The sequence below is a fragment of the Triturus cristatus genome, chromosome 11 (assembly GCF_964204655.1).
Source record: "Triturus cristatus chromosome 11, aTriCri1.1, whole genome shotgun sequence".
Classification (NCBI taxonomy): domain Eukaryota; kingdom Metazoa; phylum Chordata; class Amphibia; order Caudata; family Salamandridae; genus Triturus; species Triturus cristatus.
This window is the reverse complement of record NC_140594.1, coordinates 1,105,674,424-1,105,699,646: the sequence shown is the minus strand read 5'-3', so window position 1 is coordinate 1,105,699,646 and position 25,223 is coordinate 1,105,674,424. Positions and strand designations below refer to the sequence as shown.

The 25,223-nt window shown below is 47.3% G+C and overlaps 2 protein-coding genes across 12 annotated transcripts in view; both read left to right on the top strand.

The window, feature by feature from the left end:
* The window catches only part of LOC146786085 (eukaryotic translation initiation factor 4 gamma 1-like), a 68,960-nt gene that overhangs the window by 4,605 nt on the left and 39,132 nt on the right, over positions 1-25,223 (top strand). For 4 of the 11 annotated variants that reach the window (XR_014970846.1, XM_085635555.1, XM_085635548.1 and 1 more), the window contains exons 1-2: positions 6,400-6,596; positions 14,634-14,755. Coding sequence is in view for 9 of the 11 variants with exons in the window: in XM_085635555.1 (XP_085491681.1) it covers positions 14,690-14,755 (66 nt within the window). In the remaining 2 variants the exon portion in view is untranslated. Of the gene's footprint in view, positions 1-6,370; positions 6,597-14,633; positions 14,756-25,223 lie in introns of those variants that run through there. The other 7 variants (XM_085635557.1, XM_085635550.1, XM_085635553.1 and 4 more) reach the window with 6 other exon arrangements.
* LOC146786086 (uncharacterized) lies at positions 60-4,903 on the top strand. The gene is made up of 2 exons (XM_085633158.1): positions 60-704; positions 3,237-4,903. The coding sequence occupies exons 1-2, from the start codon at positions 60-62 to the stop codon at positions 4,107-4,109; spliced, it is 1,518 nt and encodes a 505-aa protein (XP_085489284.1). The 3' UTR covers positions 4,110-4,903.

Here is a 25,223-nt window from a genome sequence, read left to right as displayed (position 1 = left end):
TATTCTCCCCCAGAGCCCCAGCAAACTTGTTAGGACGTGATCTTATGGCAAAATTAAACATGTCCATCCACTTCGAGGAGGATGGGACAATGGTTTGCTCAACGCCAGGAATGTCTCGCACACGTATCATGACAATGGTCACTCACCACCCAGACGGTGACCGAACCAGAGCTAGGCCTATAGACATCCCAGCATTTACTAGAGCAGTGTATACTATCATAGCAGAAACACCAGAACTAAAAGGAAAGCTAGTTGAATTGCCAAGGAACTTTCTGTTCCGCCGCCAGAGCCCCTGGTCAGAAAAGCTGAATTCTGAAGTATCAGGTAAAGATCTCTTACTGGAGCTGGAAGCTGTGGAGATATCCTCCACCTGGGGGATGGTGATGGCCAGTGATTACACCTGTACGATGTGGGCCTGTGTCATCTTTCATGACCCCAATATAAAAATAAAAGATATATCAGATGACCAGTTGTTTGCCGATGACCCCACAAGATCAGTGTTAGTTTTTCAAGACCGTACTCCATTGCGTACTACGCTGGAAACAAGGTCTGCAATACCAAAGATTGTTTCTGGTCCTAGTAAGGACAATGACCTTGCGCAGGTACCCTCTGATTTGTGGACCAAAGGCCCCCACAGTGTGGGCCTCGTCCGCACAGCAGTCCCATACAGAATAACCTTGAAGGAAGGAGCAATACTACCAAGGGTAAGGCAATACCCTCTATCCAAAGAAGCAGAGGAGGGCATCGCCCCAGTTATACAGGCATTGGTAGAGCAGGGAGTCATATACCCAGGTATATCCAAATGCAACACCCCAATTTACCCTGTCAGGAAGGCCAATGGTAATTCATGGCGCATGCTTCAAGACCTCGCCCCCTTAATGACAAGGTGATACCAGAAATCCCTGTAGTACCTGACCCTTCCGTTATCCTGACTAACATACCCAAAGATGCTAAATACTTCTCAGTCATAGACTTGAAAAATTCATTCTTTAGCATTCCACTACAACCAGATAGTCATTACTTGACAGCATTCTCATTTCGTGGCTCCCAGTACCTCCATTCTCGTCTACCTCAGGGGTACTGTGAGTCCCCTAGTGTGTTCAACAGAGCAGTCAAGAATGACCTTGCTAATTTTCAAAGTGACAGTACAATAAAGCAGTATGTCGATGACTTACTAATTTGTAGTGCCACAGACAGAAGAACAGTGCAGAAAAGACACTGTGTCTCTGCTATTCACCCTCTCTCAACAAGGCTACAAAGTAGACAGAGACAAATTACAATATTGCCAGGAAGAAGTCCATTATTTGGAACAATTGCTATCAGCCTCAGGACGCCGAGTTACACCTCAAAGAGCAGCATCAATTAGACAGATGACTGAGCCTGAGACAGTGAAGGGAATGCAAAAATTCTTGTGCCTATGCAACTATGTCAGACAATGGGTTTTTGACTATAGCACCCTGATAGCCCCTTTGCTCACAGCTATCAAACAGGCAAAGACACAGCAAGACAGAATAACGTGGACTACAGAAATGCGAGAAACATTTCACAAACTAAAGACAGAGATAACAAATGCACCAGTGTTAGGAACACCAGACTACACTAAAGAGTTTTTCCTTTTTTGCCACTGCAATGGCCAGGTGATGATGGCTGTACTCACCCAAAATTACCCTTTAGGCCACAAACCAATTGCATACTTTAGTGGCCTACTTGATCCTGTTATGAAAGGCCATTACCCCTCCGCCTGGCACCGACCTTGCCTTTATCCTTTCGGACACCGAGCAGGAAAAGGAGGGGGGAGAACAGGAGAAGCAACCGGAGTAAAGTCTCCCTCCAAAGCTTCAGCTTCAACAGACACTTATTTTAAGATATGTACTTTTCTTTTCTTTTTCCTCCTCGGTGTGTTAATATTGATGATGATAGCAGTAATCTATTTCGATTTTTTCTCTACATTAGATATCATGCGCATGCGTAGAAGTGTAGAAAATTATACTGATCATCACCCTCTCCACAATGCTCTGCTTGAAAATAGTTGGTACCAGCACATGCATAGTATAGGCCAATCTACAACTAATACCAGTTGTTATGTATGCTCCCTTATTCCCCATGCCACTGCTGTAGATAGATTGCATCACCCCAAGGAGGTACCCCCGAATGTTACGCACTGTCTTTTGCACCTCTTTTTATGTAGAATAAAAGCACAGCTACAACCAATGCATGTAAGTCCGGCAACGTCTTGAGTCAATACAACCTTATTTGACACCACCCCTGGAATCCTACAAATTCTGACTGAAAATGAAGACATACTGAAGGAAGTATCAAGAATGAAGAAAGCAGGGCAGAAAAGAAACTATGCAGTTTGGGAAAAATGGATATTACAGCGGGGCTTTTTAAGAAAGTCTAATCCATCATCTGAATGTAGTAACTATTCAGCCAAACCTCTGCCCCCTGACTGCGCAGCTAGGCCAGTACTCAATGTTACAGGATCAGTATTTGTCAATAAAAAATGGCACACTGGTGCCACATTCGTATGTAGAGCTATATCATTGTGGAATGGCACGAAAACAAATAACCCTTTAAGATTTGATAAGGTAGTAGGACAGTGTCAGCAAATATGGGATGCAAACGTACAGAGATATACCTGGACAGGAACTAACACACACCCTAGGGTAGCAATAAAATTAACACAGTTTTCTCTTTGTTTTAGAGAAAATGGGACAGTAAAGGTGGGAAGAAACCTCAACTGCAATACCACCGTGGACAACGCCGACATGCAGGGGGGCACCGCCGGCCTGATGGACCACTTTTGGCAATGTGGGGCCCGGCTCCACCTACAGCTACCCCCGAACTGGAGTGGTCTCTACGCCCTGGTCACACTGCACACCCCCTCCCTAGTGATACCAGGAGTGGATATTAAGACATTGCATGACCATCCCATGAGCCGTCCAACGAGGTGAACAACCTTTACAACGCAACTTTTACACCGCACTACCATTACAACGAAACTATTACAACGCGAAATCTGTTACAACGCATGCCATTACAACGCATGCTATTACAACGAAATGCACTAGATGGCGGGCTAACATTAGAAATAGTGTAGTTTTACTATCCAAACACCTTCCCTACTGCAACGTGGACTGGAGTTAGAATAGTAAATTATACATTTCTAATGTCAGCACTCCATCTAGTGTACGTCGTTGTAAAAGCATGCGTTGTAAAGGCTGGCGTTGTAACAGATCTTGCGGTGTAAAAAATGCGTTGTAACGGCATGCGGTGTAAAAGCATGCGTTGTAACGTCATACATCCGTCCAACGACCCTGCTGCATCACCACGTGAAGAAACGAAATGCTGAGTACTTTGGCGCCACAACCTGGAAAGATGTTCCGCAAGAATACAGACTTTTTAATGATGCCCAGCTATTCTTTGGCAGCGTTATACCATTGTTTCAGGCAAAAGCAACTGCCCGCTGGCTCCAGATCACAAGATGGGAGCTAATGAAGGCCATAAATGCCACAGAAGATGGCTTCAATGCCATAAAGGAAGAACTACGTGCTCTTAGATTAATGGTGATGCAGCATAGATACATTCTAGATTTAATGACGGCCATGGAGGAGGGTGTGTACAAGAAGATTGGCTCCGCCTGCTGCACCTATGTGCCAGCCAATGATGCAGACAACGGGACATTGCCCGGGGCCATTCGGACATTGCATGATCTCCACAAGAAGATGGTCGAAGAGGGGGGTGCTCCGGATGAGTGGTTCAAGGGCTGGTTCGATTGGGTGCCATCCTGGATGTCGGGGTTGTTCAAGGCCTTGTTGCCTTTAATTGTTGTATTGCTTTTGATGTGCCTTGTATTTCAGGTGATACTAGCTTGTTGCAAAAAGATGACAGCTGGCGTGGGAGGAGCATTTTTGGTCAGGAAAAGCCCCACAGATGTCGTAGAACAGAGTGTTATATATGAGGAGATTTCCTTTGAGGATGGGAGATTAGGAGAACAAGTAGTTGAAGAATCAACTAGAGGGAGGAATGATATAGGGAAAAATAGGATACATTTTGTGCAAACACACAGAGTTAAGGCCTGCAACTTCTATGCAGAAGTTCCAAGTTAAAAGCAGCTTTAGGCCTCAGTAGAAATACAGGCCAAGGCCTCTGCACGAGAAATAGGTCAGAAAAAGCATGTTACAGGGACAATGAGTGTAGCTGAACTTATTAGGTCACACAGTTTGTTGAAAGGGCAGGAAATTGCCTGCAGTCACAAAGATAAGCCACTGCATGAAGCGTAGATCATATCTTCTTCCAGACTCAGGAAACCAGTAGCTTTTTAAATGTTGAAACTACAAAAACCACAAACCACAAGCCCATCTGCTAGAGAGACCGAGCTGGAAGGTGTCAATCATGTCTTTTGCAACCATGTTCCTAATGCATGCACAAATAGATTAATCACGCACACAGGATGGACTGGCCCAGGTGCAAGTTTTGCCCCTGCTCATAAATCGCTTCAGTTGAAAACCACATGTCACACTTACACGATGCTAGGCATGATGGATGAAACCACAGGTCAGAGGTCAGATAAGCATGGCCAAAAAGCGTTAGGCAAAAATATAACCACTTGCTTCACAGGAAAACAGATGTGTGTAAAATGTTGATAATAACTATGAGAACAGGAAAACCACCGAGGAGGTTTCCGCCAATATGAGATGCGAGGGCCATGTGGCCCATATCTATATGTGTTCTATTTTCAGGAAATCTACTCATTTGTGATGTAAATCCTATGCTTGTAACTTTTTTCTCTTGTGGTTTTAGAGTATATAAGCCACTGCTTTTGAACTGTTCTTTGGACATCAGATTCCAGTCTCAGCTGAGCCTGGCTGATCTCCCCAGCTGATGCATTAAACCATATTGTATTGTCAACCTGCTCCTGTGTTATTCTTACAGAGATCTTTTCCCTTCAACAGTATCTTGGCACAAAACAGTCAGGCTTAACTTAAAAGCAATGTGTAAAGTATTTATCAGTACTCAAACAGTAGTAAAGTGGAAACACAATACAAGAAAAATCAAAAAACATTTTAGGGGAATAGGGTAAATGTGCTTAAATAAAATGAAAACAAAACAACACAAATCCAATAAGCAGACCAGAGATATGCATTTTTATAGTTTGTTCTAAAAATAGCGCAAAAGAAAACCCACAAAGCACCAACCTTGGTTTTCCGTCAAGCTAGACCAGGTCAAAGTCATAAGTTCAGGCCCACTGTGATGGAGCGCAGGTTGGATACTGGAACCAGGTTTGTCCCGGCTTAAAGTTTACCTACTGACTGAAACTTTTCTGGAGAAAAAGTGTTCTTCATCGAGTCTTCGGAGGGGCAAGCTGCAGGCTGGATCCGAAGTACGCCTCGATGACCGCAGGGTGCTGTAAAGCTGGGTCCTGGCGAGGTCGTTGATGAAGGCGAAAAAGCTCTGAGCAGGCAAAGTTCGTGCCCAGAAAGGTCCTAATGTTAATCGCCTTTGGTTCGGCGTTAGTCTTTTTCCAGGCAGAATGTTTTTAAGTCCCAGTTTTTTCAGTTTGGGCAGGAGGAGTACAGTCTAACACCAGCCACTGGTCCAGGACCTGGAAGGCACCACATGGGGGTTAGGACTCCCTCTAGTAGAAGCTGGCAGCAGGGTCCAGAGCAGGTCCAATTGCAACTGGTCAGCTAGGCAGTTGCCGAGAGAGAGACCTCTGGGAGCTTGTTGTGTCTCGGTAGCTCAAACTGGAGGTCAGCCAACTGACCCTTAGAATCACTTGTGGGGTCCTGGGTTCGAGGCAAGGAGATCCAGCCTTCCTTCAGGTCCAAGACAGCAGGACAGTCCTTCTGATCAAGTTCAGGAGTCTTCTGCGAGGTGGTCTGTGGGGTCCACTTTCATGCCCAGTGCCAGCCTGTGGGTGGAGGGCTAGCTTTTGTCCACCCCCTAAACCATGTCCCCCCAGTGGCTTAAATAGGGCTTCAGTGCCAGGACTGGAGGGCAAATCTCTCCTATCCTTTCATGTTTTTTTTTGTTGTAATGGCCATTTGTTTTCTTTTTTTTCCCCAACATGTGCATACCATATTTAGACAACAGGTATTTTAATTTTGTATTACTTTTTATGTCTATTACATATGTTTGCAAAAAAGAAAATACTAAATAAAGCAGGGTTTCCAAGGCCATCCATACCTATTGGCTTAGGCAATGCCTGTCTAATTTCATGAGGCTGGCGACACCGTTCTAGGCAAGACCTAAAGATTTGTCATAAACTCGTGTCCAGCTAGCCGCGCTTCTCCCTTCCAAACTCAAAGCACGGAAATCCTATCCGATACTTTTACTTGGGGAAAGACTGCGGTCCTGACTGGCTGATACAGTTTCGGTTTCACAATTCGACGTCACAAGCCTGAAGAGAAACTTGTCCACAGCAGCCAGGGCGCTTGGGTGGAGAGGAGTGTTGACTCTGAGCCCCCGGAGGAAGCCTGCCCTGCTGCAGCCCCCTCTGCCTGCACGAGACACACCGGCGGCGCGCGGCTCGGGTAGGTCGGTACCTCTTTTTCTGCTCCATCCGAGACCAATCTTCAACTGGTAGTGCAAAGGTAATGACGATGCAAGAAATAGTCTTTCTTTTAGAGTTTGTCCCGTTCTGTTTTTTTCCTTAGCTGTATCGTGTCCGCCAGGGAGACGGAGTCTGAAGAAGTGTTGTGTATTGTGTTGTGAAATATTGTGCGGGGCGGAAGGTCTCGGTGCTGGTGAAGAAGTGTGATGTGTTTATTAGTAAAGGAGGTAACTGTATTGTATTCGGTGTATTCCTGCCAACTCGCACGGTGCCACCGTGTGACTCACGATATCGGCCCCATCCCACGGTGTCCCGGCGAGGAGCCGATTCAGCGGTGCGTCCATTTGGGGGCGCTGGGGCGTTGCCCCACTAATGCCATGGCATTCAAATTATCGTTCTACTTCTCCGACGCTAATTCCAATCAGGACTCCTGATTGGAATTAGCGTCGGAGATTAGAAGTAGAACGAGGGACGCTGAAGGAGGTTGGAGGGGGCGGGGCTGCAGCAGCACTCAGGGAGTTGAGTGACAGCAGAGCACTACAGCAATAGTGCGCATGTCCGTTTTTGGGCTGATCATTTTTACGATCAGCCCGAACATGCGCACTATCCGCCCCCTTAAGAGACAGAGGGTTGCTGCATGCGGCAGCCCCCCCCCCCCACTCCTAATGGGCAGGGAGTATCTCTGCCCTCAACCAATCCTGACGCTGCTTAGAGGGGTTGGCCCTGGCAGGGACGTCGCGGCTGACGCTGTTCCTGTTTGTTGAAGATCGCGGCGCGGGACCCTGGCCCAGGAGCAGTCGGCCACGATTCTATTTGCCTGGTAACATTTTTAACAATAGCTCAGTTTTTGTAGAGTCGTCAACGTGGGGTGGGGGGCTGACGTCTCTTATACAAGAGCCCTTCTTACATCACATCTTATAGGTATGAGTAACGAGAGTTATCGACCTCAGGGTGGTGAAAGGAAGAGTCGGGCCTGTTAGGAAAAGGGCGTATCGCCGTTGTGGCTCTCAGCCAGCTGAGCTGTCTCACCATCAGCAGAAAAAAATTCACAACGAGAATCTGTAATCATGCATTCTTTCCCAGCATCACCGATGCATCAATCCAAAGAGGGACCACGGCCACGGGAACATTTACAGGACAAATCGGCCTAGTTAGAACTGAAGCACCTTAAAGAAAGAGCTCGCGGCCGTCTTTCTACCCGTATGCACTTTAACTCCAAATATTTTCAGATGTTTCATCCAGAGGCCTGAATGGAATGTTTTAAAAGTCGGACACATATGTACACAAGGCAAAAGTAGTCATCACTGCACACGCCCGGTAAGGGGCGATCAGCTATTAAGAGGGTGGTAAGGGGACTACACATTCTGTGTGATCTTGAGCACACACGCCATTTCACGATCAGCGGGGTAGTAAGGGCGCCAGGGGTCAGGCAGGGACAACCCAGAGCTCCGGCAAGCACTACACACGGTGTTCATACAGAGACTTCACCTAACTCATGCGTGTACTGCTTGGGGGTCAGGCAGGGATGACACAGCTCGTGCAGGCACCACACAGGGCTCCTACAGAGACTACACGGAATTTGCGCAGTGACGGCTGAGACGCTGCAGGAATATTTTACATTGGCCGAAATACGTCCCAGCGTCACCAGGGGGTGGGCCGGCCCTACAGTGAGATCCCGGCGCAGAGACCCAATGCAGCTACTTAGTGATCCCGACTGAGCGCTGCAGGTACCCACTGAGCCAGAGGCGACGCGGACCGGTAAGTTTTTAAAACTATATTTAAATTTTAAACTTCCCCGGCCCCCAACCCCCCCCACCCCCGCAAGTTTAACGTATCTCGGCCCTCGTGTAACACTAACCCTTTTCCTATAAAGATTTTGCAGGGTCTGACATTGTTGTATATGGACGCATGGTAGAAACGAAAGGCCAGGGACTCTCGTTTTCATTGAAATGAGTGTCCCTGGCCTTTCGTTTCTTTCTACCATGCGCCCATGCAACATACACACGGCCTTTCGTTTTGTACCATGCCTCCCTCCATATACAAAAGAAACACGTGTGTGTGTGTGCAGTGCAGGGCTTTAAGTGGGATGATTAAACTGGGGGGGGGGGGTCTCTAAAATGGCATCACACACTGGCAATAATGAGACATCACTGTTTTCTAACACCAAACGTGGGCTGTTAGTACATCTTGATGCCTTGTTCTTTAAAAAGGGGTGACTTTAGCTCTTTCTTAAATGACAGCAAGGTCGTGGCAGTCCTGGTGGATACGGGGGTGTCGTTCCATGCTCTGTCACCTCGCTCTAATAGTGAAAGATATTAGTGCTTTGCTCTGCAGATGGTGTGCTTTGTGAAAGGTGTCGTCTTCCACTGGTTAATCGGTTATAGGTTCTGCAAGGGATGTAACTTCTGCTGTATAAGATGTCACATTGTGTTTGCTGATCGCCACTGCGAGTGGTGTAGGATGTCTGCTCAGCCTGTTTCTGGTATACAAGCAGCGCTTGCATTAGTTTGCAGTGATCTGCTTTGTAAGTGGCGGCTGGTACTGACAATAAGAGATATTCTTTCAGGTGTGTGGGCTATGAGTTAGAAGAGTCTGACAGGGAAATGATTATCATACTGTGCGAGATTATCTTACTTCCATGACTGATGCATACGCAGCGGCATTAATTGGTTAGTTAAAAATAGACTAACCACGATCAACACATTAATTCTTAAACCGCCGTCCCCAGGACATGAATATATATGCTTATTTAACGTGAACACTCAGCCTCTCAGTCCAGACCAGTGACTCTCTCTTTTTAGCCCCAAACCCCACTGACCATGAAAGAATCCGTTTCTGCACCAAAGGCACAGCGGAAGGTTACATGTGATGCCTGAGTTCCTGGAAGGCCTACACTTGGCGCACTCTCGGGGTGCCATTAACACTGGGGATCCGCAAACAGTCATTCAACTTGATACAGGCATTTACAGGATGCGGCTTAATGTGTTTGCTTTTTCTTCTGTTCACTGCTGTGGGTTGACAAGGAAAACGGGAGGAGGGTATATTATTGAACTACTGTCGTAGGGGCGTTCGATGTAATTATGAGCGTGGCTTAACACTGTTAAGCGAAAAATCTGTACTTAGCATAGAGTGCTGCCCCACTGGTATTGTGCTCCTTCTGTCATTGACTCCAGATATATAATACGAGTGACATTAAACCTACAACCAGCCAGGACTATTGGCTTTGTCAATGGTTGTAAGTTGCATAAGATAAATAGAACAAACTGCCACATTTTCATTATTATATACGATGAAAAGATAGGTGGTTCAGAACCACCTATGTTTTCATTGTATATAATAATGAAAATGCTGCAGTTTTTTGGAGCGAGAATGGCAGACTTTCCAAGCTGAGAAAGCAGGTTCAAGCCTGACGTCAGCTCAACATCCGGTGATTCAAAAACATGATTATGTGCTTGTGTAATGTAACTGGTGTTCATGTAAAGCGCTCTAAGTTTGTGCCATATAATATGGAAAAAAGAGCCTCTTTCAAGTCACATCAAATGCAATGACCGGTGCTACTATTGCAGAGTTTCGTTTTTTTCCCCAACCCTGAGGGTAAAAAAAGAGAGCCCCATATAGACCCACCTCGGCACCTGCTTTTAAGAACTGGCGTTGCTGAGCACCGGCAAGACCTGGCCCACTTAAAACCCTGTGTGTGTGTAGAAATGAAAGGCCAGGGACACTCGTTTTAATTAAAACGAGTGTCCCCGGTCTTTTGTTTGCACCATGCCTCCGTATACAAAATACACTGTGTGTGTGTATGTAGGCATGGTAGAAACAACAGGCCTCACACACTGTGTGTGTTTATTGTATAGCTCTAAAATGCTATATTTGGATCCCCTTTTTTCAACAATTTGCAGTAAATATGTGGTGTAAAACCCACCATTTAAATCCACTTTTTTCAAAATTTTCTTCCCCGCACCCTCCTTTTGCAGTTCGGGCTCTCTCGCTTCGCTCGCACATTAGATTAGGGTACAACTTTTTCGCGCACCACTTTCAAAATCCACCAGCCGCCACTGATCACACGGTGGAAGGGAAAAGGAGCTGGAAAGCCACAATAAACAGTGGTTTTCCAGCTCGTTTTCCGAGGCTTTGAACTGCTGATGTCCATTCCTGCTGGTGAATCAAGCCACCTGTGCCCATATGGCAAATTTCACGTAATCAGCCAAAACGTAGGATTAATCTGGTTTAAGTAAAATGCGTGCTCCACTTTTTCCACATAACTTTGAGATGGAGTCATTATGCGGCCATGAGCTTCGGAGGACATGCTGAGTCTGCAGTTGTGGGGTGTATTCTTTTACTTAACAAAAGGTCTGGAAATAGCACCAACAGACCTCCTTGGGGCAGCGAGTACTTTGAGGGCCAGCATTTGATATTATGATGTCCGTGTACCGACAAAGCTGTGGCATTATAGCCCCCTGACTGTTAAATCACTGTTTGAATATATTCAGTTCAGTTGTCCATTGAAACATTAGCTCCGTCTTCAGCTTTGTAATCTGCAACCTTGTCTCGTGTTTGTGTGCCTTTCATTGTGTGTAAAAACCAAAGGAAATGATGGACGGAGTGTTGAACAATGCAAGCACTCACCCCCAGTCAACTGATCTGGGTTTAATCCATCACCGTTCTTTAGCCCACTCTGCCACCCCAGTTCAGACATGGCCATATGCAAATCAGTCTGACCCTGTGCCTCATGGGAACAGTCCAGCCCGAACTGCCACTGGGGTGAATGTATGACATTGTTCTGCATTCTGTCCATCAACTGTTATTTTTGCATTTGTCACCCCGAGTGGGAAGGGTATGCCCAGACGTGGGTCCCGTGCTCTCCATGCCACTGGAATCAAGCTATCCTGGCTGAAAAGGGGTGAAACCCCGAAACCGGTCCTAGGATGCTTGTTTCCAGTCCAGGGAGGACCTGGCTTGGCAGTTCGGGCTGGACTGTACCCATGAGGCACAGGATCAAGACTGATTTGCATTTGGCTGATTTAGGCCCAGATCTCTGTACTGGGGTGAATGTATGACATTGTTCTGCATTCTGTCCATCAACTGTTATTTTTGCATTTCATTGTGTGTATGTATCTTACTTTTTCTGACTTTTGAAGGTTTATTGTGAACAGGGGGTGTCTAACGTAGTCCCAGAAGGGGCAGCTCTGGTCCAGGGTTTCTGGCTATAAAACATGAGGTGAACCAACAATTTGAATGAAATGTGTGTGAGTGAATGTGTGTGAAGTTGTTATGTTGTGGGTGAGTGTATGTGCGTACATCTGTTAAGTCGAGGAAGACCGGCTCACAGCCACCTAATGGAAGCCAAACATGTCTGTCTGAACCGCAGGCAGCATTGGTAAGGCAAGGCAAGCCAATCCTGCTAGATTTGCCAGGTAGAGTGTGAGAGGCAGATACCTCACAGAACACAAAACCAAGCTGCCCGGGCACAGGAGAGCAGGCAGTGAGTGAACACTGCAGGGGGGACAGCAAGAGGTTGGGGGTGGTCATGCATGGATGTCTAGGGGTGAACAGGCAGTGTATAATAAACAGATTTCCCAGGCATTGAGAAACGAATGTTGTTTAAAATCACCTGGTTTTTGAGGCCGAAGAAGATGGGCAAGAAAATGCAGAGAAATGAGTGACAAAAATAGTGGTTTTCAAAATAACGCGCACTCTCACAACACATATGGACTTTGATCCTTATGTCTAGTGTGATCATGTCCAGGGGTAGCTCCTCACATTCTATCTTCTTATTCAGGCACTTTCGCAGACCCTTTTTTAAAAACATTTTTGTCCCAATCCTTTTTGGGATCTGGAGTAGCGTACTACTTGCTGAAAAGCGATTCGACACCTCGTCACAGGTAGTTAGCGCTATATAAATGCAGTTACAATTAACTGAGCATCTCATACCATAGATGAACTTGAGCAGTTTGCTCTTACACCTTGTGAGTATCCACTAAGTGTGATGTAGTCCTTTTTTTAATGACCTCAAACCTTAAAGTGCAGAGGGAAAAAAGTCCTTGTAGCCCAGGCTAGCATTTCGAAATAAAAAAAAAGACAGTATAGATTGTTTGATGATGTCAGCTGTCGGTGGTCTCTGAGTCGAGGGCCAGTCAGCCGTGTCTGGGTCCAGGGCCAGTCAGCGGTCTCTGGGTCGCAGCTAGTCAGCGGTCTCTGGGTCCGGGGTCAGTCAGCGGTCTCTGGGTCCACGGCCAGCTAATGGTCTCTGGGTCCAGGGCCAGCCAGCGGTCTCTGGGTCCAGGGCCAGCCAGCGGTCTCTAGGTCCAGAGCCTGTCAGCGGTCTCTGGGTCCAGGGCCAGCCAGCGGTCTCTGGGTCCAGGGCCTGTCAGCCAGCGGTCTTTGAGTTCAGGGCCAGCTAGCTGTATATGGGTCCAGGGCCAGCTAGCGGTGTATGGGTCCAGTGCCAGCCAAATGTCTCTGGGTCCAGGACCAGCCAGCGGTCTCTGGGTCCAGGGCCAGTCAGCCAGCGGTCTTTGAGTTCAGGGCCAGCTAGCTGTATATGGGTCCAGGGCAAGCCAGCGGTCTCTCGGTCCAGGGCCAGCCAACGGTCTCTGGGTCCAGGGCCAGCCAGCGGTCTCTGGGTCCAGGGACAGTCAGCTGTCTCTGGGTCCAGGGACAGTCAGCTGTCTCTGGGTCCAGGGCCAGCCAATGGTCTCTGGGTCCAGGGCCAGCCAGCGGTCTCTGGGTCCAGGGCCAGCCAGCGGTCTCTGGGTCCAGGGCCAGCCAGCGGTCTCTGGTTCCATGGCCAGTTGGCGGTCTCTGGGTCCAGGGAGAGTCAGCGGTCTCTGGGTCCATGGCCAGTCGGGATTAGGAAGAGAGGTCACTGGCTTGCCGAAAATGGTACGGATATTGAAGTAAAACAGATTTTGTTGTGATAGTTGTAGAAACATTGTTCTTTGGTTGATGACGTTCACTCATTGGTGCTTGACTTCGAATGCACATTTTGAGGCCTCACCCTGGGGTTCTGAGTCAGTCAGGGATAACTGAGCGTTCCCTTAAGGGCTAATGCTATGTACCTGAATGTTGATTGCCCCACTACTGATGCACGTCAAAATATCCAAAACACTCGATTTGAGCGCCTTACTCGTGTGGTCATCTCACGTCCTTATTACACCAATGTGTGCTATCTGGGCTATCCTGATCAACTTCTTCAGCATCTGCAAGTCGTGCAGAACGTAGCGGCCCATCTATTATTTCAACTTTCACGCCATTTGCTCATATTTAAAAGAGTTACACTGGTTGCCAGTCAAAAAGAACATTTTGTTTTAAGACCCTTGTTCTAGCACATCAGGGGTTTTATGGTGAAGGTCCACAGTATTTGTCTGCAAGGGTGCGGCAATACTGCCCAATGAGTTCTCTCGGCTGATGGTGGTCACTCACTTTAAGCGAGTTAGGAGAGGGGGTCCTCTTTTACGGTTCTGGCCACGAAAGCATGGAAACCTTACCTTCTCATCTCAGAGACACGCAGAATGAAGGATACTTCCATGAGAGGTTACGGACTCATCTGTTTAGGTCACATTGAAGTTGTTTTTGAGAGCTTACCTGTTTGATCAGCGCCAGGACACTGTCTAAGTAGCTGCGTGAGCTATATAAGCTCATTCATTCATTCTCTCTCAACAATCCATTTGTTGATAAATATGTTTTTGTGTGTCTGCCCATAAAAACACAGTACACAGCATCATACAGCCATTGCATCAAAAACAATGTCGGTTCTCGCTTATCCTCTAGTCTATGTGATTGTGTTCAATGCCGCTGAGGTACATCATGAAAGCCCACAATGGTGATACTTCTGGTTATGCTATTTGTATAATCTACTTTATAAACATTTTTTGCTTCAATAACTACCTATGTAATTGCTGCGCAGTGCCTCTTGTCTTGGTGTAGTTTGATGCAGCAAGAAATGCAGATCTAACCATTTGTCTTACTGAAACTAACATAACATTCTACCATGGTCTAGATTTGTAGCATTGACATTTGTTAGTCTGACATTTTATAAGACAGTGGTTATTAATTTCAAAATTCATGTACTCGCCAGGTGCAGTCACACAAATTGCCTTTTCCTGACCCCTAAATTCTGACAGAATAGCAACAATGAGCAGAAAACCTGACTTCACCCCGTCATTTGCATACTTGCCTCGGAAGCCAATGAGCAACCAGGTAAGTACCACTGTGCCCTTCCTCCAGCACTTGCTGGGGGCCTTTTGCTCACAGTATTAACTATTGCAGTGCATCACCATGTGTATGCTTTCCTTGATGGTATTGTGTCTGTGGGTATCTTGTAGTCTGTATTGTTGCGAGTCAATATTTTTGTATTCGATACATTGAGATAGAACTATAGGGTGCAGTATTACATAGAGAGAGTATTTTGGTACAGAGGGCCTTCTAGGGTTAGTGACTGAGGGTTGTTGATCAACATTTGTATACCAATGAAAAGGCTTTTGCACCCCAGGTTTGAGGAAATTCACCCAGTGCTCATCAGTCAACGGTCCCGATCAGTATACACAATTGAAGGATTCAATTCACTCTTGTGCATATCAGTCTAAGAACCTTATCGGGAAAGAGGGTTATGATCGCTTACTGCTTATCAAATTAAAGCCCTCTCAGAGTTTAAATTGGAGGACATCTGATGTCCTTGTGCACTGAAAATGGTCTATCATATCTTCAGCCGAGAATATCTGACCATCCTATGATCAGATCACCCTGCACCTGTCAATCACTGGGTCCTTCAGATAGTAGGACTATGTGGGATCTGATCATCTTTTATAGATCGATGAGAGGCCCCTTTCAGAAGTTTGGTCTGAAGAAGGTGTGATCATTTTGGTAAGATGTCTTTGAGCGGATTAAAATATATTCAGCCAGTTTATTACATGGCTGCTTAGTGGAACTAATGTTTACGCTTCACTTTCACATGGTCTTGCTTCACACGGAAACTGTCAGGTAACACTGAAGTCCCTGCTTCTGTTGCCCTTCAGCGGTCCTGCAGCAGTAGCAATGGGCTACGGTGTGTTTTTGGGATCCCTTTTCAGCACTGCACTAATAAGGAGTTGAATTGAAAAAGTGATCACGCTTGTTTTACGTTCACTAAAGCTGATAGTAGCAGTGAGTGCAAAACTGGGAAAATGTGGTAATAACACATTCATAATGGGCACAAAAAAGTTTGTGTGAACGATCTCCTGTTATTAATACCTATGTTTGAAACAGGCCCTCTAGTATACAAATACACATACTATACAAATACTATTTACTGTGAAGTGAATTTACAGCCAGTTATTGCATCAAACTTATGCTGCGACAAAACAGCAAACTGAGTTTACTATCGCGCCATTGCCTTTTCTTTGTATCATCCACACTTCTATGTTTTCATTCTCTGTTAATCACTGTGTGATCACATGAGCACTGAACATGGGTTTATTGTACATATACATAATATACAATAGTTTCATGATATGAAAAGATATAATAAAGAAAAGTATTATTTGCTGAAGTCAATGTGCATTTGTGGTTGATTCTATGAAAAAATTGTTTTACGTCATGTGTTGTCATTTAATTGGTAACTTTGCTAGGAACCAATGTTCTCCAGCATTGGATCTTTCACAGATTCACATGACTGAATCATCCACGTTATTGAGGCGGGAGTCACAAGGTATCATAATTATAATGCAGTACCAATGCTAGGCTTTAAAAGGCTGCATAGGCCACCTTGTTTGCCTATCCACAAAAGCGAAAATCGGAGCACTTAGCCAATCAGATTCCTGATAAGAAACAAATTACTTACCTGTAGACCGTGGCTCTTCAAAATCATCACTCTTCCTGTCACCACCGTACCTCAGATTTCTTACCACAAGTCATGTGAAGGGAGTTCCCTCAGCTCTGCGCCTTTCTTCCATGGAGAAACCTGTTTTTGAATTTTTCAACACATACGGACCATTACTTTCTGCTACATGAACCTGCCTTGCCTCTGCGTGACTTTTCCTGACTGGAATCATGGCAGAAAAAATGTTTTTAAAAAAGTCCCTTCAGACCTTGTGGATGCTGTGGGAAGCTAAGGCTTTTTTCTGAATATCCCCACAAGGAGAATATTTATTGTCAGCACCATTCCCATACACCTAAGCAGTTCAAGATGTGTCACCCTCCTGTCACACTTTCTTTTCAAAGACACTCACGGTCAGAAAAGCTAGACTACTAGTATGGCTTCAAAGGATTGAAGGAAATCACATAAAGGTACATCTGTTTAAAAAGAAAATGAAGAAAAATGTGGGTGTGGGGGGATTCCGTAAACAGCAGGTTGTGGGCCCCCCTTTGTAAAGAATCATCAACGACAGACAAACATCTGTCAACGATGGCATTATTGACGAGATTTTTTTTTTAACTTGTCTTTATTAATGACATTGCACAGTATCACATTGTAGATCCGTCATATATATGTTGTAACACATCATTGCTATACCATATAGCACCAATTATTACTTTCCACATCCTCAGAGTGTTAGCTTATCGCTTGCATTGGTAAATTTTTAAAGCTTATCGTAGGCCTTGACGGTGTTACTCAACCTTCACTTACCCAGCGGATCACTGTACATAGCAATGCTCATCAGTATTATAGATTAGAGAAAAAAGAATGTAAATAAGACTCTAAGTAAACTAATAAACAAGAGAAACCTATGGCAGCGACTGGGGGCATCGCCCAACCCATGTGTGATGAGTATAAAATGTATCTAGGGTCTGACCTTCAGGGAGATTGGTGTATCATGCTTTACGTTTGGGTGAGAGGGCCAATCCCATTTTTTATGTTGGGTGCCGGTGGGGTGTGATTCTGGGTTAGTGTGGGTTCAACCTCACTTTCATTCTGGTCTGCTGTCAGCGACATTTCTTCCAACATTTGTCCCCACTCCGTTAGGTCCCTCGCTGTATTCTCATCCACTCTCACAGCCTTGAGGTGACACTCTTTGGCCACGTCCCACTCCCCCATGTCCTCCCTCCACTGATCCAACATGGAGGTAGTGGAGAGGATCCAGTGTATTGCAATCCTACGTTTTGCCAGAACCAAGCCCAGAAGCGCAAACTTGTGCCATATCCGCGTCCCCTTTTTTGGGATTGGCAGGACACCCAATAGGCACTGTTTAATGAAAACCTCCATTCGCACTGCTGTTGTGGTGCGGAGAATCTGTGTCACCTGACACCAATATTTTTGCAAGCGTAAGCAACTCCAGGTCATGTGAAGGAATGTAGCGGGTCAGTACTCCATTGTGGGCAGGCTGAGGATTGCCTGGGGTGAACCACACCAATCGCTGGGGGGTCAGATATGTGATAATAGAATTGGGTGAGTTTGAGCCTGGCATTACTGGCTACCTCTGCCACCTGTGCCAATGCCCTCCTCTACTCTGTCTGTTAGTGGGGACGGTAAGTCCGCCTCCCATCTTCCTCTGGCTACAGACAAGTCAATCGCACAATCCTCTTCCAGGGCCTTGTAAATGCGGGAGATAAACCCACTGCTGGACCCCAGGTCCAGCAGTGTTAACACCGGGCGGGCGGGACTCCTGCGGTTTCTCCGGGATCGAGGTCCATATCTCACGGACTGTGCGCGAGACTTTGGATTTGTGCAAAAAGTGTCCTTCTGGGATTTGGAACCATTCTTTTGCCTCATCAAATGTAAGGAAGGTCCCATTTAGGTACATGTGTTTGACCGTCACGCATCCCTCTTACCATTTCATGATGCTGTCTGAATTTCTTTAAATCCCTGTAGCCATTTGAGTGGTAGCGGCCGAGTGTAGGGAGCCCTGCAGAGGACCAGGGTGACTGCCTGTTACCAGACCTCTGCCACCCGTCGTATTCTATGTGGGCAGTCCCTGGGGGCCCCTGAATGCATCATAAGATATCTTGGCAGTTTTGACCCGCTACGCCACTCCCCCAGTATCTCCTTCTCCTCCGTGCGCTCGTCCATGCACCACTGGACTGCAAATTGCAGTGACCCCGCTATATAATAGTCTAAAATGTGGGAGACCCAAACCCCCGGAATCCATGTCTAATTTAAGCATCTCCAATTTTACTCTGTTTTGTCCTCTGGCCCACACCAGTGAGATTAGGAGACTGTTCTGGGTATCAAATGTGGATTTCGGTATGCTACAAAAGGAGTTCTGCAATATGTACAGGCAACGAGGCAGCATCACCATTTTTGCCACAGCTACCCTACCTATTACCGAGAGGGGGAGCTTGTTCCAGAATTGAATTGACTATTTTAGGCCCGTTAGGACTTTACCCATGTTTAATGTTTATTGAGATTCCGGCTGGTGGGCTACCTGTATGCCTAGGTATCTAAAATGGCCACTTTTCCAACCAAATCCCACCTCGGGGAGGTCCTGTGTTTCACGGCACGCAAGGGCAGCCAGTGGGAATAGTACAGGTTTCTGATGATTAATATGCAGGCCGGACGCTGAAACGAAGGCTGTCAGTAATCTCGAGAGCACTGCGATCGCCTCTTCCGGCTGACAAATGTATATAACTATTCTGCCCCACGGGGCCATGTCCCCCCGAAGCCGAATTGCCAGAGGTTTCATTGCGAAAAGTAGTGGGGATAATGGGCATCCCTGCCGTGTACCCCTCCCAATTTGTATCGCCTCTGATACCAGACCTCTGTTCCGCCCTCAAGTTTTCGGCTGATGATAGAGTAGCCTGACCCAGGCCATATCTTCCCCTCCGAATCGCATTCTCCTCAGCACTTCCCATAGATATTCCCACCGCAACGTATCGAAAGCTTTTTCAATATCTAGGGAGACTACCCGGCCTGGAGTTCACTATTGGCTGCTGAGTTTAAGACATGGTACAACCGTCGTATAGTCATATGCGTTCCTCTCCCCGGTATGAAACCACATTGGTCTTTGTGCACCAGGCAGGTTACCACCCTGCCCCGTCTCATGGCCAAGACTTTAGCAAGTAATTTAGTATCCACTTCCAACATTGACAAGGGTCTGTACGAGCCCGGGTCGTTTGTGTCTCTGCCAGGCTTAGGGAGCATGACTATCCGCGCCTCCCACACAGATTGCTGCAAATTTCCCACCTATTTTGCCTCCTGTCTCCAACAGGCGTGGGAGTAGCAAATCAGCATGTCTGGTAGAATTCCATCGGGATTCCATCCGAGCCTGTTGATTTACTGCAGGCTATGCTTTGTAGCGCCTCCTGTAATTCCTCCACCTGGAGTGCTGCCTCTAGTCCCTCCCTCTGTTCCTCAGTGAGGCGAAGGAGGGGGGACACATAACAGGTACTACCCCCCCCCCCCCCCCCCCATTAGAGGGTACGGACTCTGGGACCTCATGGTATATCTTGGTTAGATGATTGAACAGCACAGAATTGACATCCGCCGGTGTGGTGGCCATGGTTCCGTTTGGGCCCTTTAGTATGAGTATAAGCGGGGGAACGATGCTCCCGTAACCAAGCCAATAACTTCCCGGATCTTTCACCTTCCCTATGGAGCAACTGGCGATACTTGCACCTGACCAGGCAATCTAACCTGTCCTATATCTCCCCAACCCATCTCTGTGCTCGGAGGAGAGAATCGCAGTCACCTGCCCAAGCGATTGTATTCAGATTCCTTATGTCCCCATGTTAGCCTGCCTTCTGTGAAGCGTGGGTGCCATTATCATATTAGCATGATTGAGAACGTCAGGGAATAGCTCTGAGCTCTGGTTCAGTGACTAGTCCGCGTGCTCCCAGGCCTGGTATGAAAGATCAAATGTGTGGACCCGCCCCATGCAGTTGCTGGCACTAACTGAAGTTGTGGCTTTGAGGCTGCTGTCCTCCTTCAAGCTCAATTGCTTCGGTTACGGCTGTGTAGATGAGCAGTTCCTGAGGGGGGGGGCCCTTATCACTCAGGTGCAAACGTTTTGGAGCAGGGAGATGCTCTTTCATAAAACTATGGTTGTGTTTGCACCGCTTGTGTGTTCCATCCCGCAAAGAAAGCAAATACACGTGGACACAGGATGCGGGAGTAAATGCCTCTTTATTCTTCTCCTCGCATACGTTTTATGACTGCCGCGTTCCCCCGCGGCTCCTCCCCTTCCACACCCCAGCTACACCTGACTCCCCCTTTTGTATTTTAAATGTTCACTGTCTCTCTCAGAGTTCTTCAGTGAGTCGGATGGGCATTCGAATATCCCGTCGCGGTCGGCTGGGTCGTAATTGACTGTGAGGATATTCTCTTCTCAGATCACGGGTCTCCGATGCCCGTATGGGTTCCTCGTGATTGTTCTCTTCTTGACTTGACACATCCGTGTCCCAGTCAGGTTTCCGAGTCCTAGTATAAGTTGTCGGATTGCATCCTTTGAAGTGCAACACGTTTCTGGTCGTTCTTTTGCTTCCAGACTCAGCTGTAATCATAGTTCCTTTCCTTCTTGTTACTTGTAGCGGGTGATCATGGTAACGGCTATCTGCGTTGGATTTCCTTTCTCGTCTCACCAGCACCCAGTCTCCTTCTTGGATATCAGATGTCTTGGCGTGTCTGCGGTGGTCGGCATATTCCTTCATTTTCGGCTTCTTGGTCCGATCCAATTCGACCAAGGTCTTGTGGTCTGAAGTTGTGATTCTGGACTGCGTGACGGCATCTGTGGTTGGTATCCGGGTGTGAGGGGTCCGGCCGAGCATCAGAGTGGCAGGACATTGGTTTGTGGTGCTGTGTGGCGTGGTCCTGTATGCCTGCAGTACTTCATTTAGTGCTGGTTGAATATCACGGTGGGTTAGCTCAGCTTGTTGGACTGTCTTTTTGATGGTGGCCATAAATCGCTCCACCATTCCATTTGCCTGGGGCCACAGGAGAGTAATTTCCCGATGCTTGAAGTTTAGGTGTCTGGCGAATTCTGCAAATTCTTGTCCATTAAAAGGTGGTCCATTGTCAGACTTCACCACCGTGGGGATTCCCCATGTGGCAAATGCTTCATCAATCACCAGTATGACAGTGGTCGCTTTAGTGGAGGATATCTGGTGAGCGATGGGGAATCGGGAATATTCATTCATGATGACGAGGATGTACTTTCCCGACTTCAGCGGGCCAAAGAAGTCGATGGCCACATATTGCCAGACACTATCTGGTAGGTCCAACATCTGTAGGGGAGCGTGTGGTTCTTCTCGCCCTACCAGTTGACAGTGTGGGCAGTCTTGTAGTGTGGTCTCCACCATTTGATCAAGGGAGGGGAACCAGACATGCTCTTGCAGCACTTTCTTCGTGGCTACCACCCCTTGATGTCCTTCATGTGTTAAATTTACAATTCCCAGCTGGCTAGGAATGACGATTCTCCGACCTCTTAGTAGTAGTCCATTGTCACTGATGGAGAGTTCGTCTTTGAAGTGTTTGAATGCCATGAGTTCCTGTGTGTTGATGGTGTCACTCATCTTCGGTTCTTCTATGTGCTGCCAGGAGTCTGTGCGAACACGATGCATGATGTTTTGGATAGTGACATCATTTGTTGATGCGTCAATGATGGCTTCTAATGGAACAGCCGGTGGGCACGCTCGATCAATGACGAAGTGGAGATATTCTTCCGCTACAGAGTGTCGCGCTTGTGTCAGAGCTTGAGGATGTCGTACGATGTAGACTGCCAGATTCTCCGCCTTCCCCGGTTTGTGAATAATGGTGTACGTGTAGTCTTGCAGGCGGATGCCCCATCGTTCTATTCGTGGTGGCATCTTCGCCCTGGGGTTCCCAAAAATGGTTATCAGCGCTTGGTGGTCGGTGATGAGTGTGAAGTGCTTGCCATACACGAAGAGGTGAAAATGTCACACGCTCCTACTACTGCCAGGCTTTCCTTTTCCGGCTGGGAGTATGCCTTTTCGGTGTCGGTAAGACTGCGGCTGGCATATGCAACAATGTGGCATTGGTCGACTTCGTCATCATATTGCGCTAGAATCGCTTCTAACCCAACAGGGTTTCTGTCTTTCGCTTGGGGTTGAAATACGCCAAGTTGATGGCTGAGCTCACCGCTGCCTTGATTTTGTTGTAAGCTCTATCACACGTGGCCGACCATTGAAACATTTGTCCTTGTCGAGTTAGTTCCCTCAGCGGGTAACTGATGGTGGCATAGTCTTTGATGTAGCGGGCACAGTAACTGGCCATACCCAAGAACGAGCGTATGTCGCTGACATCTTGCGGCTGCGGAGTGTCCGATAGGGCTGACACCTTTCCGGGGTCAGGTTTCATGCCCTCTTTTGAGAATATGTGTCCGTAGAATTTGAGAGTCGACTTGTGGAACTCACATTTGTCCTGATTGAGTGTGAGGTTTGCGTTGAGAAGGGCGTGGCACACTCTGTCCAGTGCTTTGTCGTGATCTTTCTGGGTTTCTCCAAACACCAAGATGTCGTCGCTGTAGTTGAAAGCGTTGGGAATGTCTTGTATGACCCGCCGAACAGCCTCCTGGAAAATCTCAGCAGCTGATGAGATCCCGAAATTGAGACGTTTATACCTGAAAATTCCTTGGTGTGTGGTGAAGGTGGTGATGTATCGTCATCGTTCATGCAGTTCGAGCTGGTGATACCCCTTGTTGAGGTCTAATTTTGAGAAAACTGTCGCCCCGTTTAAGCGTGTGATCATGTCGCTGATGTGCGGGCCTGGGTGTCTCTCTCTTTCGATGGCTGTGTTCGGGGCTCGCATGTCTACGCACAGGCATACTTTGTTGTCCTGGCCTTTCTTGGGCACAACCACGACTGGCGACACCCACGGGGTGGGTCCCGTTGATCTTTCTATGATGCCTACCATTAGTAGATCTTGGAGTTTGTCATCTACCGCTTGTTGTAAGTGAAATGGCACTTTCCTGTGATGCTGTGCCACTGGCGTCACTTGCTCATTGATGTGCAGGTTGACCTTGAAATGAGCTAGCTTTCCTAAGCCATTGAACAGCTTCGGGAACTTGTTGACAATGTCTGGCGAGTCGTCCACCTTGTATAGGATCTCGACTAGCTTTAGGTGTTCTGCCGTTGGCAGGCTGAGAAGACAGTCTGCTGCTTCAGGGCCTTCAATCACGTGAATTTGTGCTTGAATTTTACTGTCCTTGTAGGTCAGTGTAGTACTAAATTGTCCTAGACAAGGTAGTGGTTCTCTGGACATCCATGTGTAGACCCGTCCTGCGGCTGGCTCTAATTTCGGTTTCGGGTTCATGATTTGGTATTCAATGGCGCAAATGTAGTTGAGTGATGCGCCTGTATCGAGAACAAACTTGGCAGAATGACTTCCTATTCGGATGTGTAGTCGTGGGTACTTCTTCAGTCTATCTGGATCCGCCACCATGCATACGTATTCATCGCTGTCTTGTGGAATGGGTGTAAGAGAGGATGATTCTCTGGATGTTGACCGTTGAGATCGATATGAGCTGTGTGACTGTGTACTGGATTTTGATGAGCTTGTTGAGTGGTCTTTCCGTCCCTATACAGCCCTTGCGTGATGGCGTGCTCCTGTGTTTTGCTTGGTCTGTCTCGTCTCTGTGGGCCTGGCTAGGCAAGCGGCTTCGAAGTGGTTGTCTTTCCCACATCGGTGGCATTGTTTTTTTTTTTTAATTTTTTTTTATTAGAAACCGTTAGCACACAATAAAAGACAAACAAGGGCCTACAACCACCAGGGCCGGCCGCTATAGAGCCCGAGGGCCAGCAATGTAACGCCACACAATCAAATGAACCAGAGGCAAAGCGCCCGGCAGTTCGTAAGCACATATAACAGGCCGTGGCCGTAGGCCAGGAGCAATTGAAAACAACAGTTTCATTTTTTATTAAATATAAAACACACTCAAGGCAATGAGAGTCCGAAATAGCAGCGTGCTCTTCCCAGGACGGGGAATAACATACAACGTCCAAAGCAGTTCTTGTCTGGAAGCTGTAGAGGGGGGCAATGGGAAAACAAAGCATGGAACACACCTCACACCCTCCCGCGGAACGCGTGGCTAGGGGGTCAAAGCAATATCGACCTCTAATGGCAGAGGCGGGGTGCAGATACGTCCTCGATATAAATTCCACGGACCCCATACCCTAGTCCATTTCCCTGGCTTGCCTCTCGCCACACACACCGTCTTTTCCCTAAACATACACCAGTCCATATTCTCCTTCCATACCTCGATCGTGGGCGGCCTCGGGGAGCCCCATAGCTGTGCAATGTTACGCTTAGCCACCATGTACCCCAAGGTCACCCACTGCGTCTGTGCCGCATTACAATCATTCGGTTCCCAGACATTCAACAAACACCTCCTAGCCTCTGGCAACAGGGCAACGTGAGTGACCTCCTCCATTACGGTGTGGATACCGTTCCAGAATCGCACAACCTCCGAACATTCCCACAAGATATGAAGAAAAGTGCCCGGCAGGCCACATCCACGCTTACACAATCCATCCATCGAATAACCCATACGCAGCAAACCGGGCCCCGTAACATACACTCTATGAAGGATCTTCAGCTGTACAAACCGTAGGCGGGCCAGGATCGCCACCTCTTTCGGGGAGGCCACCGCCGATACCCAGTCCTCATCATCCAGTTCCAAACCATCGCCCGTCCACGCCTCCCTCAGACGGAGCAGCAAGTCCGCACGATCATTAATGAGTTTCTTTTAAATCAGGGAAATAGTGCTGTCGGGCACGTAGCCATCCAACACTCTATCCTCCA